Raw genomic sequence first — 21,490 nt, forward strand, 5'->3', positions numbered from 1 at the left:
CAAATAAAGTGTAGTGATAATTTCATAAAAATACATGTACACCAATCAGCCATGACAGTAAAACCTCCTCCTTGTTTCACTATTTGTCCTTTTTATCAGCTCCAATTATACAATTACAGAGTCCATCTGTTTCTCTGCAAACTCTGTTAGCCCCCTTTTATTCTCTTCGTCAGTGGGCAGGATCCCCACAGGACCACCACAGAGCAGGTATTATTTGGGTGGGTGATCATTCTCAGCACTGCAGTAACACTGACGTGGTGGTGGTGTGTTGGTGTGTGTTGTGCTGGTCTGAGTGGATCAGACACAGCAGTGCTGCTGGAGCTTTTTAAAACACCACAGTGTCACTGCTGGACTGAGAATAGTCCACCAACCAAAAATATCCAGCCAACAGTATCTTGTGGGCAGTGACCTGTGACTGCTAATGAAGGACTAGAGGATGACCAACACAAACTGTGCAGCAACAGATGAGCTACTGTCTCTGACTTTACATCTACATGGTGGAGCAACAAGGTATGTGTGTCTAATAGAGTGGACAGCGAGTGGACACGACACACACTAACACATCACCACCATGTCAGTGTTACTGCAGTGCTGAGAATGATTCACCACCCAAATAATAACCCTCTCTGTGGTGGTCCTGTAGGGGTCCTGACCTTTAAAGAACAGGGTTAAAGGGGACTGAGAAAGTATGCAGAGAAACAGATGGACTACAGTCTGTAATTGTAGACCTACAAAGTGCTCCTGTATGGTACATGATGCTGATAAAATGGACAAAGAGTGTAGAAACAAAGAGGTGGTTTTAATGTTCTGGCCGATAAATGTACGTTAAATATTTAGAAATGATTATTATTATTTTTATTATTAAATGCAACTCTATATCTGATATCAAAATCCAGATATCACAACCGTTTCAAATGGCCTACTCACATGAGAAAAGTCTTTGTAGAATTTTGTAGAAGTGATTGTAGAATATTTTTAAAGGAGACAAAAGACAGTGTACTTACATTTCTTTCAGTGAGCACTCATCAGTTTTGTGGTCACAGTGGAATGGAAATATCTATTATCAACCTTCTGAAACTTAAGGCGGCTCAGTTACTGATTTCCTTCCTCATTTTTAAAATAAGCTGAACAAAAGCTTTGTTTCAAAATGAGTCAGACAAGTCAATAAAGTAATGAGTAAAGTTTTCACACTTTAAATGGGCAATAAATGTTTGTGCAGATGATTGTACATAAATAGAACTGTATATATCAGTTTTTCCTCCTCACAAACAGATTGCCAACAATTTTAGATGTGTGAAGTGCACACTGTGAAAAAGTCAATATATTGCTTACTTTTAAAAGATCTTCAAGGAAGTTTAAGATCTTATGAAGTAAACATGTAGTTATTTATAAATTATTGGTCACAGTTTTGCCTGACCTTTGTTACTGCAATATGTTTACTTGGTAAATACTGCAATGAGGATTCAGCAAACACTGAACGCTGTTCCTGTTAAAAACTTTTGACAAACTCAATTTATTTTCAAAATTTGATAAACTTTAAAAAAAAAAAATGTTTAATGATATTGCAATGCAGCTTTCATTTTCAAATACCTTTCATTACCTCTATGAAACGTGTATAGAACCTCAACATTCAACTTCTGATATTTGCACTGAACAAAATAACATGCATGAGCTATTAAGTGACTTGACTTTTTCCATGCAAAGAAACTTTGTTGTAAAGCTGTGCATAATGGCTAGGAATGCACACAGAGCCTACAGAGACGAGGTCAGCGCTCTGTCAGAGTGGTGCCATGACAGCAATCTCTGTCTCAACATCAGCAAAACAAAGGAGATGATCGTGGACTACAAGAAGCTGCAGAGGGGTGGTCACTCTCCCCTATTCATCAACGGAGCCAAAGAGGAGAGAGTCAGCAGTGTGAAGTTTCTCAGTGTACACCTCACTGATGACCTCACCTGGTCCCTCCACACCAACACTATCGTGAGATCTGCCCGTCAGCGTCTCTTCTTCCTGCGTAGGCTCAGGAAGTTTGGTCTGCCTCCTCAGATCAACACCAGCTTCTACAGATGCCCCATAGAGAGCATCCTCATGGGCTGCATCACTGTCTGGTACAGCAGCTGCACCGCCTACGACCGCAAGGCCCTTAAAGGAGTGGTGAGGACGGCAGAAGCCATCATAGGCAACAACCTACCAGCCTTACAGGACATCTACCCGTCCCACTGCCTCAGGAAATTAAAAAGATCCGGTCAGACAGCGTCACCCAGCACACCGCCTTTTCACCATCCTGCCATCAGGCAGGAGATTTCATAGCTTACAGAGTAGAATAAACTGGTTAATGAACAGTTTCTACCCACAGGCTGTCAGGCTTCTGAACAAGCTGTGAAGATGCGGGTCCTTCCCCTACTAGCATTTCACTCAGTCACTTTGTCAGCATTATTATTATATTATATCTTTGTTATGGACAATAATACTTCAACACTAAGTCACTTTAAAGAACAATAACACTGTCACTTAAGTCACTTTAAAATGTATATTGTCTATATTTTGTGTATATTTTCTCTATATTTTATGTATATTTAATATGTTTCAGTTGGTTTTTCTTGTATTTTTATTTTTACTTATTTGCTTTCTGTAGAGTGATTAGCTGAGCCTCACCACAAGCATTTCAATGCATAAATGTCCTGACATGTTGTGCAAATGACAAATAAACTTGAAACTTGAAGAAAGAGTTTATCTATAAGCTCTACAATATAAAAGCAGAAATATATTTACCTGCTTTGGAAATCTTGTACTGTATAAAGTGAATACCAGTTTAGGCAAATTAGAAAGTGCCAGTATCTGTAATATTTATGCTAACAATATTTCATTACAAGTAACATTACATGATAATAGTGGTTATTAGACATGCACACCAGTCAGAACACGCATTGTCAACTACAGTACTTTTCACCGATTGTTGAAAATACATCTAGGTCTCCATCCAGCTGAGGCATTTTCATTACAGATCTTATACAATTTGATGCTCTGAGTAAACACCAAGGATGCCCCCATACAAAAACCTTCCTAAACCTATTTAACATTATGTTTCTTAAACAACAATGATAGCACTCCTATTGAGTGCAATATTTATTAAGGACAGTTGAGAAAATGTGAGAAAATCTGTGTCTGTAAATGTTTAAAACATCGCTGAATTTGTTCATTAGCTAAGGTGTATAGACATTTTCTAAAAATTAAACTAACACCACCGAAAAACACCTCTTAAAAGTTAATGAATAATCATTCAGATTTGGAAAAAATACAGGGAGATTGATTCAAAAGTCAAGTCAAGTCAAAGTTATTTATATAGCACCTTTTACAACAGATGTTGTCACAAAGCAGCTTTATAGAGAATCCGGGTCCACGTCCCCACTGAGCAAGCCTTGGTGACAGTGGAAAGAAAAACTCCCTCAACAGGAGGAAGAAACCTTGAGAGGAACCAGGCTCAAAAAGAGAACCCAACCTCCTCTGGTTGACACCGGATAACAGCACAGACACAAAACAGTATAAGCGGATGCAGTTTTACACCTCACACTTCAAAAGAGGCCTTGAATATTCTGTTGTAACTCTTGTTAGGATGAAGCAATCTGAACCAAAAAAATATCTTGACGTTTGTGTAATCGATTGCATTACATGCAATGATGGAAGTGGTCTCTGTTTTCTGCCAGAGACATGAAGGGGTATGGGGGTACGCACCCGGAAGTTGCAAACGGAGGTTAAACATGGCTACAGCTGTCCAGAGCCCACCTCATCGCTCTGATGCAGGGGCATCCTGGCTTGTTCGAAGCTCCATATACTGAGGAGCACAATGCACATTGTTTTGTTCCGTTTGCTTCAACCTAGCGAGAGTTATTACAGAATATTCGGGGCCTCTTTCGAGTGAATCTCCCTGTAGAAGAACAATGTCGGACAAGGGACCTTTAGTAGTTTCCCCAATATCACATGGTACATGATGTGAATTCTTCAAGGACTTCTGTGTCTTTCCTTTCCATCACAAATATGAGTGGATCACTCGAGGATCATTGAGTAATCATTTAATATGTATTGAATAAAAACATTTTGTAATGTTTTATGGATATTCAATACCAAAAATACAATGTACTGGGCAGTGTTAGACTTTTGTGTGGATCTAAAATGTCAACTGTGTTTACTGTCAACTCGGTAAAGTAACTCTAAAATGGTGCCCAGCTCCCCATGTAGGACACTATGGGTCATGAAATAAGAACATCCACATTCAAATAATACATTATATGTCTATTACAAACCCATTTGGGATTCAGCCATAGCATCAGCATTCAGTGCAGTATTTGTATGAAATATATTTTTAGCACTGTCTTACTGCATAGGTGACATGGTTAAAATACAATGCAGAACACAGAAGTCAGTACCACTCATTCAGCTCATGTATATTTAAAGTACATTTTTATCCTCTGTTAAAACTACATACAATTAAAAAAGTAGAACAAATACAAATAAATGCTTTAAAAAATATATTTGACAAAATGTTTTGTCCATTGTTATATATTGCACAAAAATACATTGATAAATACATATGGAATATATTTTTTCCATAAGGGAAGGTTATATGGGTGACTTGAAGATATGTCCTCTCTGTCTTTGCCCTGCCTTTGACCCCACAGAGACACCATTGCCAAATGTTCTGGACATTGTTCACTTGGTTCCAAATGCTCTCAGACACTGGAAAGGTCCCTGTACCCCACTGCCAGAGCTCATCGTGCAAGCACAGGACAAGAAAGGGTCCTGTCTGGGTCTATGAACCTCAACAAGTGCACTGCTGCCATCTGCTGAGCAAATGATGGTATTGTACCTACACTTTGAAATGCAAAGTCTATTACTTTTGACTGAGTGGAAAAATAAATTATTAAGCCATTCTTGCACTCTCTGCCTTTCATTTCATGTTCCACAGGACTCTGACAGCTTATGCAGCTGATAACCATCTGAGACCTACAGCCAGATCCAAAATCATAAACAATAAACACTCACCATGAGCTCAGAGGACTGGATTTTCAGCACTGAAGATACATTCACAGCATTTTACTTACAGCTAGATCACTTTACAGAGGAGGCGAAGGTACTGTTAGGTGTTTCACTCAGGGCCTCTTATTAGTATTGTATATGGTACTTGCCCAGGTCAGAGAGTGAACTCCATTCTGCAGCACGGGCAGAGATGTTACCCATTCCTGTAAACCAAACACCTGTAATGATGCAGGAGAAAAGCTGAGAGAGATGGACTTTCTACATTTCTGGAGAAACAGACAACGTAACTCTTTTTCTCTGTGTTTTCATTTTCAGCTTTGGAGGGTCTCTTACTTTTTAGGTTTCTGACTTAATGTAATGTAAATTTAATGTAACTTTTGTTGCTGTGCCTTTAAGGCAGATATATGCAATTGATCCCTGTTCTGATTGGCTGCCCTGTATTGTCCCTCTTTCAAAAAGCAGTCCAAGCTAAACGCTCTTTATGATGTCATTGTGAACAGACAGGCTAAAACTGTCTGAAACTTCAGTATTTCTTGTTATGGTATAACGGTGCCAAATGAATCCATCATTTCATTCTCCATCTGTACATGTTTAAGAAACAAAAACATTTTTACAAAAACAGCCAAATATGTGCTTATAAAATTGAGCAAGGGGTTAATTCAGGCAGGCTCAGAAGTCACCAGCTTCTAGCTGATCGCCTCCTACACATACAATTGGCTACATTTGTCAGGGCGTTTATTTAAGCTGCCCATTCTCACGCTTCCTCTGCGGGCCACTTTGTAATCCACCTCCATCATGCTGTGTCTGACTTACTCAATGTCATGTTGTAATGCCTGCTTTGTTCTGTTCCCTAAGGGGGTCTTTCTGCTGCTCTCCCTGCCTTAGGCTTCCATGTATGCACATAGAAGGACAGGGAGGTCCCAGAATAGAGCCATAGCACCAAATACAACTGCAAATGGAAACAAAATATTTTCTTTGATGAAGTGCTCCTGACTGAAATTACTTTTATTGGATCTATATTATTGTATGACAAACACTAAAAAAAAGTATTCAACCACAATTTTTACCCCACAAATACATCCCACCCACACCTTGATGTAAGATGCTCCAGTATTGTAGGATGGTCATAAAGTTTAAGTTAGTTATCTACTAACTGCTCTTATTTTATTATTTTTATTATTATTTTTGTCACGATACTTTCAGTTTTTTGTACTTTTTTGCCTTATTTAAATCTGAATTTTCATTTTTTTTATTATTGTTGCTGTTAACAGATGCACGTGTCTGGAAAGGAGAAAAGCTAAATATTGTCAATTTCACACTATGTGACAGTGATGACTTTTTGGTCTAATAATTATTACAGTTTTTCCCTTACTGCCCATCCATCATTGGTTGTTATACACCAAGTAGAGAAGACCTCAAACCAGAATGTACATAGAAAAACTGTACAATTTAATAGTAAACTTCCTTTCCAGAATTACACAAACATAAAAATAGACATGAAGAAGATAATGGATAAAAATACTAGATGAAATGCTAGCAACAATAAAAAAAGTAGAGAAATTATATCAACAGGTCAACATATTTGAAAAAATATATCTCAGACAACATAGCAAAATGTATCGTAATGTAATATAAAGGAGATCGGGCTGGTTCACAAACATAACTAAGCATAATCTCACTAGTTAAATTCAACAAAATTATGTCCACGTGGGTCCCTCATGTGCATCTGATTGGCAATCAGGGGCTACAAAATCACCGATCACATAGACCCACAGTGATGGAAGTACCCAGTGTCAGGTGTAGACTGTGGAAGGACATACCACAGGCCTCATAGAGGCACAAAACCCAAAGACATATATCACATGCTAAGAATATATTTATAAGAAATATGCTCTATATTATAAATATACCAGTTAGATTACAGTAGATAATCTATAACTCTTCACAAGGCAGGTATGTTTCAGACATAGATTAAACTGTGCTGGAATGAACTGCAGTGCCAACAGCATTCAGGCTTAGGCTTAATCTGGGTAAGTAACGTAGAAAACAGGCTTACATTGTTCCGATAGCTTCTCAAATCAGTAAACAGCTGTAATTACTGTCTGACAAGGGTTAGTTTTTATCAAAGACATTACACTTTTGAGACCAATATGGTCATTAAGCAGCTGATAAGACAGCAAAGGTACAAAAGAGACGTTAATACAGTTACAAATGTCACATTTCTTTATATATACAAGCAGTAATCAATGTTATTGTAAAACCACACTGAGGTAAATCATTTCAGTAAAATACAAAATCTGATGAAGTGAATACGGTAGATCTGGAGTTTAGCAGTTATGAAAAGAGTAATGCTAGAATTTTACACAGCACTGTTTAAATTACTGTCATGCAGTTTGGTACCCAACAGCATCACAAAGCATGACATTCAATTCAACACAAAGAAATGTACATCAAATGGAAGTGAAACAGTAGTAAACTGGTAAAGCGATAAAGTCTAAACCAGTAACACATAATAAACATTTTGGTCCAATGGTTATAGAGCAGTGTTTCATAAAAGGTGATAAACTAAACAATCCTTATGATTATATGAACTACACTATATGGACTAAAGTGTTGGGACACCCCTCCTAATTACTGAGTTCAAGTTTTTCAGCCACACCCAATAGCTAACAGGTGGATAGAATTAAGCACATAGCCATGCAGTCTCGATAGACAAACACTGGCAGTAGAATGAGTCGTAAAGATGAGCTCACTGACTTTCAACATGGCACTATCATAGGATGCCAACTCTGCAACAAGTCAGTTCTGTGGAGTGACGAATCAAGCTTCTCTATCTTGCAGTCTGGTGGACAAGTCTGGATTTGGCGAATGCCAGGAGAACATTACCTTTCTGACTGCCAAGTGTAAAGTTTGGTGGAGGAGGGATAATGCTATGGGGTTGTTTTTCAGGGGTTGGTCTAGGCCCCTTAGTTCCAGTGAAGGGAAATGCTTCACTCCAAGACATTTTGGACAACTGTATGCTTCCAACTTTGTGGGAACAGTTTGGGGAAGGCCCTTTTCTGTTCCAGCATGACCGAGCCCCAGTGCACAAAGCAAAGGCATGGTTGGGTGAATTTGGTGAACCTGACTGGCCTGCACAGAGCCCTGACCTCAACACCATCGAACACCTTTGGGGTGAACTAGAATGGAGATTGCGAGCCAGGCCCTCTCAGCCAACATCAGTGTCTGACCTCTTCTGGATGAATGGTCAAAACTTCAATTCAACACACTGACACACTCCAAAATCCTGTAGAAAGCTTCCCAGAAGAGGGGAAGCAGTTATAACTGCAAAGGAGGGACCAACTCTATAATAATGCCTATGGATTTAGAATAGGATGTAGTAAAAGCTCCTGTAGGTGTAATGTGTAGGTGTCCCAGTACTTTCATCCATATAGTGTATATTTGTTTTTTTTCATTGTAATATCACTTTGAAAGCTGTACTGATAATTAGAGGAGTATCTGCCCTTATTTGATATGGTGAGTCTTTTGGAGAGATTGGTGCTCGATGCAGTAGTTCTACTCAGGTTCTATTGCCTGTGCCGTAGATTGGATTTCTGCAAAAAAGTATCATTGAGGATATTAGCCAGAAAAAGTACTGACCGTAACAATTTGGCATGTAAAACGGAGCTTTACTTGACAAATTTCACATACTTCCTAATTCTTTGTGGTCAGGAAGAAGTGCTAGCCATGTTCTAAAATGTGCATTTCTGTTTTTGGTATGCTGAGAAAACTGATTTCTGCTTTCAAAAGCACTGACTGCTCAGAAAAACAGTTACACAGAATCATGTGTTGAGTCATGACACTCAAACAATCCTCTGAATGTATTATAGTACATAGTTATAAATTAGAACTTTTGTTGTTTTAGTAAGACCCATGACATGTCTCGAAAATAACTGTGGTCACTTAAATAACTGTAAACAGCTTCAATAACTGCAATCAGACTAAAGTGCTATAAAAAGTCACTTGAATTGAATTGAATCAACTAGTGTTAAAAAGAACAGCAATATATTTCCTATTACGTTATACATCTCTGTCTCGCATAATGAAATTATTTGCAGTGGTTTTCAGACTGGACATCTCCGTGCTTGCTTGTTTATACAATGGTTTTTGAAGACAGTGTTTCTAGTTGACAGATCTGTTCTGTCAGACAGTCTTCAGGGTTAGTGTTTGTGTTTAGAATATAGCAGAGAGTAGTACCATTTTAATGAAATGTGTAATGAAGTTGTAAAAAAAACAGTAACAGAAGTTACAGGTACTGTACCTTCTGTTATAAGTGCAGCTGCTGTTTATCTGTGGTCAAGAAGATGCTAAAATTGAGGTGTGTGTGTGTGTGTGTGTGTGTGTGTGTGTGTGTGTGCACGCAAGTGTGAGAGTGATCAGTCATATGCATCACCTACCGAATAGCTCTTGGTTTAGAAAGGGTTACTGTGGCATACTGTACATCCTCATCTTGTTTAAGAGCATTTGGCAGTTGGACAGTGGAGTAAAGAGGGGGAGAGCGTGTGAAACGAACAGTGGTGTAGTTAAGTTCAACCTCATCATCTGACGCTGCTGTTCTTGTGGGAGCAGAAGTCATGAGCATGGCTGAGACGTTATCATACACTGGAGCACATTCATCCTAAGAGAGAGAAACAGAGATAAATATGGAGATTACGATGCGCAGACCTAAATACAAACAAAGGAATTATCTACACAGCCCTTGCTGTGGCAGACTCAGGCTGTTTAAAGGGCGGGGCAAAAAAATTAAAAGGGCACCTACTGAACAACATGGAGCCACACCAGCATGCAAAATGCTATGATGCACCATTTATGATAAGATTCACTAGGGGATGCTCAAACAACTTTTTTCATGTGAGGGGCAGCCAATAGGGCCATTTCTCTCATATTTGCTAGTCTACAGGGCACCTTAGCGAGGCTTTTCAACAATGGGGGCACCAAGGGGCTGGTCCCCCTTGCTCCTCAGAGTCCATCAGTGATGAGACCCATTAAGGACTTTAAAGTGGGATGAAATGACATTTATCCATTAGTAAAACTTACCCTTCCACTCTTCTCCTCACCCCTCTTGCTGGCAGGTGCTGCTCGTCTCCTGTCAGAGTTTTTGTGCAGAAAGGTTACCAGCTTCATAACCACAATTCCAGAATTTTTTTTTTTTTTTACTGTGTGACAATATAGTGTAGATTAAAGGGAAAATTGACTGTGTGAAGAGTTTACATGCAGTATTCAGAGCATATGTAATATATTACATGTGGATTAAGCTTCTCACCTCATCCACAAAAAGGCAGCAATGAACGTCAGCAGGAAAATCACAGTGACTGAAGAAGCTGCATATTTTGCAGATGTGTTACCTGTATTTGTGAAAAGATATAAAATATCAAGTATTTTTTATGATGTGTTATAGAAGTCTTGGCCAGCCTTTCTGTTTTTGACTAAAGCACTAGCAAGAAGGCCATTAATTAGATCCATAACATACCTGATATAAATGACGACACAGATGAGTTGTATGACCCATACTGATTCATTGCCATGCAGTAAAGAGGTCCATGTGCTCTTGTGGCTAAAGTTAAATTGGTGCTGTTTCCAATGAGTTGGATGTCACTTCCTGTTTTCTTGTACCAGAAGTAAGAGCTGGCAGGATTGGAGTCACTGACACAGACAAGTGTGATTGAGCTGCCAGAGACATGTTCAGATACAGATGGTGGTCTGGGAGGGTCTAAGCAAAACAGACTCAGCCAGTCATTTAGTTTATCACACTTACTAAAAAACAGAACAAACTACACTTACATAGCACATCCAGATGGGTGGGTGTTGAGCTGTGCTGTCCTAGCTGGTTGTGAGCGGTGCAGTAGTAGAGTCCACTGTGCTGGGAGCTGATGTTGGTGATGGTGTAATTCTGGCCTGTTGTCAGTGGTGCGTCTGCAGCTGCTGTCTGCTTAAACCAGGAGTAGATGAGAACAGGAGGGTCTGCATCACTGCTGCAGCTCAGAGTCACTGAATCTCCCTCCACTCTCTCTCCAGAGGAAATAACTACTGCTCTGGTGTTTCTAGGGGAATCTGAAAATAGACACAGACATGGAAAGAGCTCTTTCTTCATGGGTGTGCTAAGAATGTCACATGCAGCCCTATAAAGATACTTGGAATCGTTATGTCCTTGTAATATATGTTATAGACATTTTGGGAAGAAAGGCTATCCACAGCCAAATGAGAGGTGCATGGAACTGAGGTAGCTCAAGGTGAGATGCTGGTATTTCTGTAAACCACAAAACCACACATAAACTTAAGGTGACTAGCTGATCATGTATGATTTCACCAGCAGTCACAAATAAAATCTGCAGTAAGCACACTGGGTCATTGAATAATGTCTTGATAATCATAGACTTAAGGACATTAGTATCTCCTCAATTACCTGATGTACAAAAGGAGAGTAAGAGAGAAAAAATCTTACAATACTCAACTCAAGACAGTGTTTATGGGTTCTTTCAGTCATAGATATACTTTATCAAATGTGTACAAAAAAGTTCCTCCGTTTGGCCTGTGCTGGTCTTTCAGTGTTTACTCTCCTTAGTGTCCTGATCAGAGTAGATTGGGTAATTTCCTAATCATTATCAGATGCCTCATGATCTTTGAATGTTCATATCAAAGTGTCAGACCATTTTCACAGCTGATATATATATATATATATCTTATTGGCATTTCTAATATGACTCCACTGCTTACTTGCCTTTTTCCTATGACATTTGTCAACCTTCTGTATGTTTGATGGCACTGTGATCTAAACAGCACATTTAAAGCTAGGAGAGTTTTTTCTTTTAAAAAAGTTAAAAAAAGATTTTTTCAATATTCACATCTCATATCAAATTGATTTTACTCTAGATAAAATTCAGCTGGATATTAACACCATGGCTGACCTAGTGTCTTTGAGACACCAGCCATTTTAAGTCACCGTTGTTCTGTTGCTTTAAAGGCACTTACATAACACGTCCAGGTGGGTGGGAGTGGAGCTGTGCTCTCCTAGCTGGTTGTGAGCGGTGCAGTAGTAGAGTCCACTGTGCTGGGAGCTGATGTTGGTGATGGTGTAATTCTGGCCTGTTGTCAGTGGTGCGTCTGCAGCTGCTCTCTGCTTAAACCAGGAGTAGATGAGAACAGGAGGGTTTGCATCACTGCTGCAGCTCAGAGTCACTGAATCTCCCTCCACTCTCTCTCCAGAGGAAACAATCACTGCTCTGGTGTTTCTAGGAGAGTCTGATTGGAAAGAAATATTCCAATGTTACATACCAGCACTGAGGTATTATAGTGCAAACATACTGTCCCTGTTGAAAAAAAAAAACTCATGTCTCCAAAATGGTAACTTTACAGGAGAAAAACTTGATTAAGTTTGAATGGAAGTTAAAAGAACAAGTACATTTGGAACATTTATTTTACTCTATTCATCATGAAAATTTAACATATTGTAAACAGTAGCTTGCATTTTCAAGTTATGTAAAAACACAACAAAAGTACAGATTAAAGAGCTTGTTCCAACAGTGACAATAATTTTCTTTTCTGTAAATTGTCTGAAGATTTTGCTAAAGAGCTATCCAAATAATTACTAATTAATATTAACCTTTTTATGTGTTAACTCAATCATCATCTTATAAGATAATGAAATGTAGATGACTGTGGATTATCTATGCATGCAAAATATCCCACTCACACACTGGAGGAGAGAGAAGGCTCTCATAGCCTTGAACAGCACAGCTGTAGCTGACCTCACCACTGACCACAGCTACAGAGCAGGAGGCAGATTTGCAGTGAAACACAGGCTGTCTGTTCTTGTACCAGATGTAAGTGGGTTTGTTAGGCAGAGTGCAGGTGCCGCTACACATCAGTGTTACTCTCTGTTCCTCTGACACTGTGATTGCAACAGGTTCCACTTTCACCTGCAGGCCTATGAGAGACCCCAAATAGCTCTTTAGAGCTCAAGCACAGACAGTAAACACTGAGACACAAGCAGAAACAGAACACATTTCTTCTACCTGTGACAGAGAGAGACACACCGGCAGAGCTGTCTATGCCATACCAGAGGTGGGCTTTAAATCGGAGGAGATATTTTGCTGAGTCGCTCTCTGTGAGATGTTTCAGTCTCAGTGTGTTCATATTAGCTTTGTCACTGAAAAACTCTACTCGGCCCTCTGCAGGACTCAGCTCTGTGTCCTGTCTAAGAATTCGGATGTACCAGGCAGGCTGGGGGTCAGGCAGCTGATGAGGGAATGTGTAGTAACCATGGATGTCCACTGATGAGCCAGTCAGTGCACAGATAGTCTGGGTGAAGTAAGACACACTCCAGCAGCTGTTCCAATTATAAACACCTGAAATACAAAAACTCAGTGAAAGCACTTGAAGAATACAAACTGAAAACAGAAGAGCTGCAAAACCAAATTGAATAACAAATACCTAATATATGCACAACATAGAAACCAAATTATAGCAAATACACTGTAGCATCTGTATCTCTCAGCCATATGTAATTGAATACTGGTTTAGTGTAATCAAATAGCAGCTGAGATAATGATGATGAATGAAGTTTAAAGAGATGTTCTTACAGATAGCAGGAGAGCGGAGCTCCTCATGTCCTTTTACAGCGCAGGAATAGCTGCCTGCATTCATAGGACTGACAGACAAGTACAGCCAACTGCTGTGCATGTAAGGCACAGCTACAGGCTGTCCATTCCTGTACCAGATGTAAGTGGGGTTGTTGGGCAGAGTGCAGGTGCTGCTACAGATCAGTGTCTGTTCCTCTGACATTGTGACTGCAACAGGTTCCACTTTCACCTGCAGGCCTGTAAGAGACCCCTGTCAGTGTCTTCAGAGCTCCAACATAGACAGTAAACACTGTCACAAGCAAAATCAGAACACACTTCTCCTACCTGTGACAGAGAGAGAGACTGCAGGAGAGCTGTGTGTGTGATACCAGTAGGGGGATTTAAATCGGAGAAGATATTCTGCTGAGTCACTCTCTGTGAGGTGTTTCAGTCTCAGTGTGTTCATGTTAGCTCTGTCACTGAAAAACTCTACTCGGCCATCTGCAGAACTCAGCTCTTTTTCTTGTAGGAGGAGTTTGATGTACCAGGCAAGCTGGGGGTCAGGCAGCTGATCAGAGAAGGTGTAGTAACCGTGGATATCCACTGATGAGCCAATCAGAGCACAGATAGTCTGTGTGGAGTAAGACACACTCCAGCAGCTGTTCTGATCAAAAACACCTGAAACACAAAAACTCACAAGCATCTGGTACATACAAACTGAAAATCAGGAAGAATGCTATATAGAAACAAGATTACAGCAGAAAATCCTAAAACACAAAGTCAGTAATAGAAAAGCTGCAAAGCACATGAACCAAATTCAAGGAAAAACACACCATATATCTGCAACGCATAAATCATGGGTAGCTGAATATAGATTTATTGTAATCAATTCTCTTGAGGCTTGTATGTAAATGATGATAAGAGAAGTTTAAAGTAAGTTCTTACAGACAGCAGGAGAGTGAAGCTCCTCATGTCCTCTTACAGCGCAGGAGTAGCTGCCTGCATCCATAGAACTAACATACAGGTACAGCCCATTACTGTACCAGTTATCTATAGGCTTTCCATTCCTGTACCAGATGTAAGTGGGTTTGTTCGGCAGAGTGCAAGTGCTGCTACACATCAGTTGTTTTCCCATATGTGTATTTGACACTGTAACCTGCAGACCTGCAGATGATGATTTAAAAACAAAGGGATATTTTCATCTCTGGAATATTCTTGTGGTTAATTAAACCTATATAATGTTATACAGCACTACCTGTGACAGACAAAGTCACTCCAGCTTTTCCTGTGTATTGGCTTCCATCAGTGTAGAATCTGAATCTGTAAGTTTGAGTGTCACTCTCTCTCAGGTGAGTGATTCTCATACTACAGTCATTCTGGACGCTCTGTCTGTACTGCACTCGTCCCTGATACTTTGCATCCTTTTGTAGATCCACAGGCTCAGCACCAGCCTGCTCTTTAATGAACCACACTGATTTAGTCACTGTGTGTCCTCCAGGGTTGTAGGAGCAGGAGAGATCAACTGATGATCCTTTCAGAGCACACACACGTTCAGGAGTGTAAGTCACACCCCAGCAGTCTCCCAGAACACCTGCAACACACACTTACAATCAGAAAAAAGAATTCAAGGGATTTCCAGTGATGAAAATATTATAATTTATCTGACCATTCATAGAAAAGCTGAATATTTGGACATTAACAAAAATTATTGTTATTTTATCTGTCTTCTACAACATATTGGAGTTGAAATTAAATAATGAATATATTCTCAAAGTGTAGATTTTTATCTTTATTTTAAGGGCATTTACATCCCAGTCAGTTGTACGTTGTAGGAAATACAACCACATTTATACACAGCCCATCTGATTTTTTTTGGGCTCAAATGTAATTGGACAAACTAACAATCAAAAAAATGAAATCATTATTTTTAATATTTGGTTGCAAATCCTGAAGTCAATGACTGCCTAAAGTCTGGAGCCCATAGACATCAGCAGATGCTGTTTTTTCCCTGGTGATGCTCTGCTGAGCCTTTAGTGCAGATGTCTTCAGTTCCTGCTTGTTCTTGAGGTGTTTTACCTTCAGTTTAGCCCTCACTAAGTGAAATGCATCCAATGTGTTTTGAAGCATTTGGCTGAATCTGAGCAGATAATACAGAATAATCCTATGCACTTTAGAATTCATCCTGCTGTTTTTGTCTGCAGTTACACCATCAATAAATACAAGGGAACCAAGCACACTGGCAGTCATACATGCCCATGTAGGGCTAGGCGATAAAACGATAACAATAATTATCGAGGCAACTTTCCTCGATATAGATATAAGAAATGTTCGATACAATAGACCATTCTCACACTTCCGCATTCTTGCGACAGCCCTGATGGTCTTTTCTACTGTGAGGAAAGTGACACTACTCTGCTGTCACCACAAGAGGGCGCACTTCAAAGTTTTTCAGCATGCTTAGAGAGGGAGGGAGTGACAAGTAAAATGAGTTTCCAAATATACTTTGGCAATGTTTGAAACATAGGGTTTTATGTTCCCGGTTCGAGTGGAACATTTGGCGATCTGTTTTGTGAACAAGAGTGAGTGACGAGATAAGTGGCATAACTGTATTAGCCTGGAGTGAACTCACTTCTCTCCTAACATCCTAACAAGCTTTAACAGCATTAAATCACATCTGCTCCTCACAACTACAGAGCTAAACAGTCATATTTTTGTATAAGTGCATTCCCAAACAACAAAAGTTGGGTTCATCCAAGTTACAGCCCTGATTTAAACGATAGTAAACTGAAGATCTGGTATGTGTGGCATTGGAGAGTGGGAGAATGCTAGCTTCCCAGGCTAGCTGTTTTTAGAGCTGGCTCACTTGAAGCAGCACTCTGTCACTCGAACAGCTCGGTGAATTGATGTTAATGTAGATCAAACAAGACTAACAAACTACTAAAACAGCGTAGAGAAACCCAAATGTCTGCTAGCTTGTGTTTGAATATTGTGATTCATCATTGATGTACCAAGCCAGCTAATGTTTGCTGTTCGTACTAAGCTGATGTTGGTGAGAAACTAAACAGTTTAGTATTTGCAACCAGGTTGCCTAGCACTCGTCACCAGGCAGCTAAAAATAATCTGTTTTCCCTTAAAATTATGAACATTATTATATGAATATAAAAATCATGCCCATGCTGCGCCAGCTGATAAAAACAGCTATCTTTCTTTCACTATCCCATGACAAATTTGTGAAATGTTCTACTGTTTGGCAAGTGTTTGTCATGTTCTGACCAAAAAGGATAGTTTGAAATAATGATTATCCACTCAGGAGCAAAAATTAGCCTTTAAACTTGAAATAAATAATGATTTGATAGTTATCATGATAACATTTTTGGCCATATCACCCAGCACTGTGCCCATGTATGCTATGTATGAAAATGGTTCTAATTCCCTTCACCTGATTTGGATATAAGTACCCATAATGTAAAACTGAAAGTCTGCAATTTGTGCTCATAATAATTGTTTAATTAAGTATTGAACTAGATATGCTGTAGTAGACAGCTAAAAAACAACAATAACTTTGTTGACCTTCATATATTTATGGATTTGACTATGTATGTATTGGATTTGTTCATAATATTTTTAAAATGGAATTATTACACCCCATTTCTAGAAAACTTATAGAAACATATTTAAAAAGCCAAAAAAACAAAACAAAAAATCTGCAGCACTATATAAAGATGTAGAAGATCAAAAAGTCTTTCTGTGCATGCCATATTTGCATACCAAATACACACTAATAAGGCACAGAGAAAAATGTTTCCATGATCATAACATGCTGACTTTGCATATGTAGAAACAATCAGAGTGAGGATGTAGTTCAGTAACTACATTTGAAGAGTCTGAATAAAAATCTTACTGCGATAAATGAGTGTAATATGAAGTGGAGCAGGTTTAGCTACCTGCAAACTCATCAACTCATGGCATGTTTTTAATGAAGGTATGCACACCTGTGCCGATGCTCCACCATATCACTCCATCACAGCACGCCACTCAGCATTTTTCCATTATTCCATTATTACAATTAAAGCCATATTGTAGGCCACGTGTGTCTTGAAATTTACACAGAGAAAGCAGCCTGTCTTTTAGATGAATGCTAATGGTAAGTTACCTCAGCTAACATTAATATCTTAGCCATTTTCAGCTCAAAAGCAGCCAGTTTGTGAAGAGGCAGTAAACTGATGCCAAGCATGATAAGTGATGCAGAACATTATATTCAATTCAACTTATATGAGAAGAACGTAAAAATTAACATGAACCTATCAGCTCTTCCTGCAGGTGCCAGAATGTAACTGCTGCACCAGTTAAGGTGGAACAGGAAAATTCAAACAAGAAGCTGGCAAATAAGAAACCAACTTCATCTTCGTAGTTTTAATGCTACTAGTGTTTTTTTTTTCTTTAATAAGGAAATATAAGCCACCTAAACATCATCATTTTTTTTAGTTTTTTAAATGTGATTCAGATTGATGCTGAGGGATTGGAACTTACACACTGGGTCTGAGCGGTGCCACATACTGCCATCAGACACCTCACAGTAGTAGCTGCCCCCTTCAGTCAGGCTCTTTGGGTTGAGCAGGATGAAGTTGTCACGTATACGTGACATGAATCGCGTTTTCCTCCTGTACCAGTTGTAGTAAAGGTTTTGTCTGAGTCTGCAAGTGGAGCTGCAAATCACTTTCACCTCACTCTGTCCTGCAGTCTTAGGATCTACCTTCACCTGCAACTCTACACACAGATAATATACCAGAATCTTCAAAATCTTAATTCTTACCTATATCTTATGTAACCAGATAAACTCTGTATAAGTGTAGGAACGTGTGTGTGTTTATTTACCTGTAACAGTCAGATTAACTCCAGATGAAGCTGATATCCAGTCACTGCTTGATGTTCTGAATCTGAAGTTATAAACTCCAGAGTCTCTCACTCTCACATCCCTCACTGTCAGATCACAGTCATTCCACCGTGTACTTACTGAAACTCGTGCTGAGTTATCAGGATCTTTACTCAGGACTTGTTCTTCTCCATCAGAGCTCTGGAGCTGATACCACTCTCTCTCTCTGACTCTGGAATAACTAGGTTTTGTATATTTACAGGAGATTTTTACTGTAGTTCTAGTAAAAGCACAGAGACTCTGAGAGGAGAGAGTTACACTGTAATGAGCCTGAACTCCTGAAACACACACACACACAATGTACAAATACAGATGAGTTAATGCAGTAATCCATCTCTTTATGTAATAGAAAAATGTCATTCCCAAACAAACTGTTAACTGCAGCTGCTGATTTTCCAGTAAATGAAACATTAAACAAAAGAAAAAACAATGAAAAAAGTGTAAAGCAGTAGAACTCTACTAAAAAGTTAAAATGTGTGGTTTAAAGGTACAAAAGGTTGGACCTTGCTATGCATCAAAAGATCTTACATCAATTGCCATTATTAATCAAATCTACACAAATGCAAACAAAAGTTGTTTACTGGCCAGACTGACCCACACTGTACAATTCCTGAAAACATATCAACCGAACACATGCACAAAGAAAAACACTAAGAGTGAAACATCAGTCTAAATATAAAATATTAAAACAAGTTTACCTGCCAGTAACAAGAGGATTGCTGCTACTGATGTATTTCCTGCCATTCTAATCAACATGGCTACACGACCCTTTGAGCACAAATAAAGTGTAGTGATCATTTTATACACATACATGTACACCAGTCAGCCATAACATTAAAACCACCTCCTTGTTTCTACACTATTTGTCCATTTTATCAGCTCCACTTACTACATAGGTGCACCTTGTAGTTCTACAATTACAGACCGTAGTCCATCTGTTTCTCTGTATACTTTGTTAGTATACCTCCTTTTAGTGGTGAAGATCCCCACAGGACCACCACAGAGCAGGTATTATCTGGGTGGGTGATCATTCTCAGCACTGCAGTAACACTGATGTGGTGGTGGTGTGTTAGTGTGTGTTGTGCTAGTGCGAGTGGATCAGACACAGCAGTGCTGCTGGAGCTTTCTCAAACACCTCAGTGTCACTCCTGGACTGAGAATAGTCCACCAACCAAAAATATCCAGCCAACAGCGTCCTGTGGGCAATGTCCTGTGACCGCTAATGAAGGACTAGAGGATGACCGACACAAACTGTGCAGCAACAGATGAGCTAACGTCTCTGACTTTACATCTACATGGTGGAGCAACAAGGTATGTGTGTCTAATAGAGTGGACAGTGAGTGGACACAACACGCACTAACACATTACCACCATGTCAGTGTTACTGTAGTGCTAAAACTGATCCACCACCCAAATAGTACCTCCTCTGTGGTGGTCCATGGGGGTCCTGACCTTTAAAGAACAGGGTTAAAGGGGGCTAAGAAAGTATGCAGAGAAACAGATGGACTACAGTCTGTAACTGTAGAACTACAAAGTGCTCCTGTATGGTACATGATGCTGATAAAATGGACAAAGAATGTAGATACAAGGAGGTGGTTTTAATGTTCTGGCCGATAAATGTATGTTAAATATTTTGAAACGATTATTATTATTTTTATCATTAAATGCAACTCTATATCTGATATCAAAATCCAGATATCACAACCGTTTCAAATGGCCTACTCACATGAGAAAAGTCATTGCTTGTAGAATATTTTTAAAGGAGACAAAAGACAGTGTACTTACATTTCTTTCAGTGAGCACTCATCAGTCTTGTGGTCACAATGGAATGGAAATATCTATTATCAACCTTCTGAAACTTAAGGCGGCTCAGTCACTGATTTCCTTCCTCATTTTTTAAATAAACTGAACAAAAGCTTTGTTTCAAAATGAGTCAGACAAGTCAATAAAGTAATGAAGTTTTCACACTTTAAATGGGCAATAAAGGTTTGTGCAGATGATTGTACATAAATATAACTGTATATATCAGTTTTTCCTCCTCACAAACAGATTGCCAACAATTTTAGATGTGTGAAGTGCACACTGTGAAAAAGTCAATATATTGCTTACTTTTAAAAGATCTTCAAGGAGGTTTAAGATCTTATGAAGTAAACATGTAATTAGTCCAAATTATTGGTCACAGTTTTGCCTGACCTTTGTTACTGCAATATGTTTACTTGGTAAATGCTGCAATGAGGATTCAGCAAACACTGAACGCTGTTCCTGTTAAAAACTTTTGACAAACTCAATTTATTTTCAAAATTTGATAAACTTTAAAAAAACAAAAAAAGTTTTGTTTAATGATATTGCAATGCAGCTTTCATTTTCAAATACCTATCATTACCTCTATGAAACGTGTACAGAACCTCAACATTCAACTTCTGATATTTGCACTGAACAAAATAACAAATTTCCGCCACTAGAGGACCTGCATGAACTATTAAGTGACTTGACGTTTTCCATGCAAAGAAACTTAGTTGTAAATCTGTGCATAATGGCTAGGAATGCACATAGGAAAGAGTTTATCTATAAGCTCTACAATATAAAAGCAGAAATGTATTTACCTGCTTTGGAAATGTTGCACTGTAGAAAGTGAATACTGGTTTAGGCAAATTAGAAAGTGCCAGTATCTGTAATATTTATGCTAACAATATTTCATTACAAGTAACATGGCATGATAATAGTGGTTATTAGACATGCACACCCGTCAGGTTTGAAAAGTACAAGGGAACAAGGTTAGTGAAAAAAATGCAGAAACAGGCTAGATAATTCATAATGTTAAAAACAGCCTGATGCATGTAGCACAGTTACATTTTATGTATCCAGCTTGCTACAGTATTTTCAAGTACATCAAAGAAGAAATAAGAACTGAGTTTGGTAACTTATTGC

The 21,490-nt window shown here is 39.0% G+C and overlaps 1 protein-coding gene across 1 annotated transcript; it reads right to left on the reverse strand.

The window, feature by feature from the left end:
* Window positions 1-8,296: 8,296 nt before the first annotated feature.
* On the reverse strand, window positions 8,297-20,379 carry LOC118800905 (sialoadhesin-like). The gene is made up of 17 exons (XM_036561069.1): window positions 20,348-20,379; window positions 19,261-19,330; window positions 18,505-18,840; window positions 18,160-18,396; window positions 14,885-15,220; window positions 14,575-14,793; window positions 13,975-14,307; window positions 13,651-13,887; window positions 13,084-13,416; window positions 12,762-12,995; window positions 12,041-12,310; window positions 10,853-11,122; window positions 10,542-10,781; window positions 10,335-10,416; window positions 10,109-10,157; window positions 9,469-9,689; window positions 8,297-8,625 (listed from the first exon to the last, which is right to left on the reverse strand). Exons 2-17 carry the CDS (start codon window positions 19,316-19,318, stop codon window positions 8,592-8,594), a joined length of 3,489 nt encoding a protein of 1,162 aa, XP_036416962.1. The 5' UTR covers window positions 19,319-19,330; window positions 20,348-20,379; the 3' UTR covers window positions 8,297-8,591.
* Window positions 20,380-21,490: the final 1,111 nt, after the last annotated feature.

The sequence above is a fragment of the Colossoma macropomum genome, unplaced genomic scaffold (genome assembly GCF_904425465.1).
Source record: "Colossoma macropomum unplaced genomic scaffold, Colossoma_macropomum, whole genome shotgun sequence".
Classification (NCBI taxonomy): domain Eukaryota; kingdom Metazoa; phylum Chordata; class Actinopteri; order Characiformes; family Serrasalmidae; genus Colossoma; species Colossoma macropomum.

Bases quoted from the DNA above. Each gene is read 5' to 3' on its own strand.
- LOC118800905 (XM_036561069.1), bottom strand. From the start codon at position 19,318: ATGTTGATTAGAATGGCAGGAAATACATCAGTAGCAGCAATCCTCTTG. The intron at 10,417-10,541 runs GTATGTTATGGA...TCACAAATACAG, and splicing joins TGTGTCGTCATTTATATCAG to GTAACACATCTGCAAAATAT. The intron at 8,626-9,468 runs GTAGGTGATGCA...ACTTTTTTGCAG, and splicing joins TCTAAACCAAGAGCTATTCG to AAATCCAATCTACGGCACAG.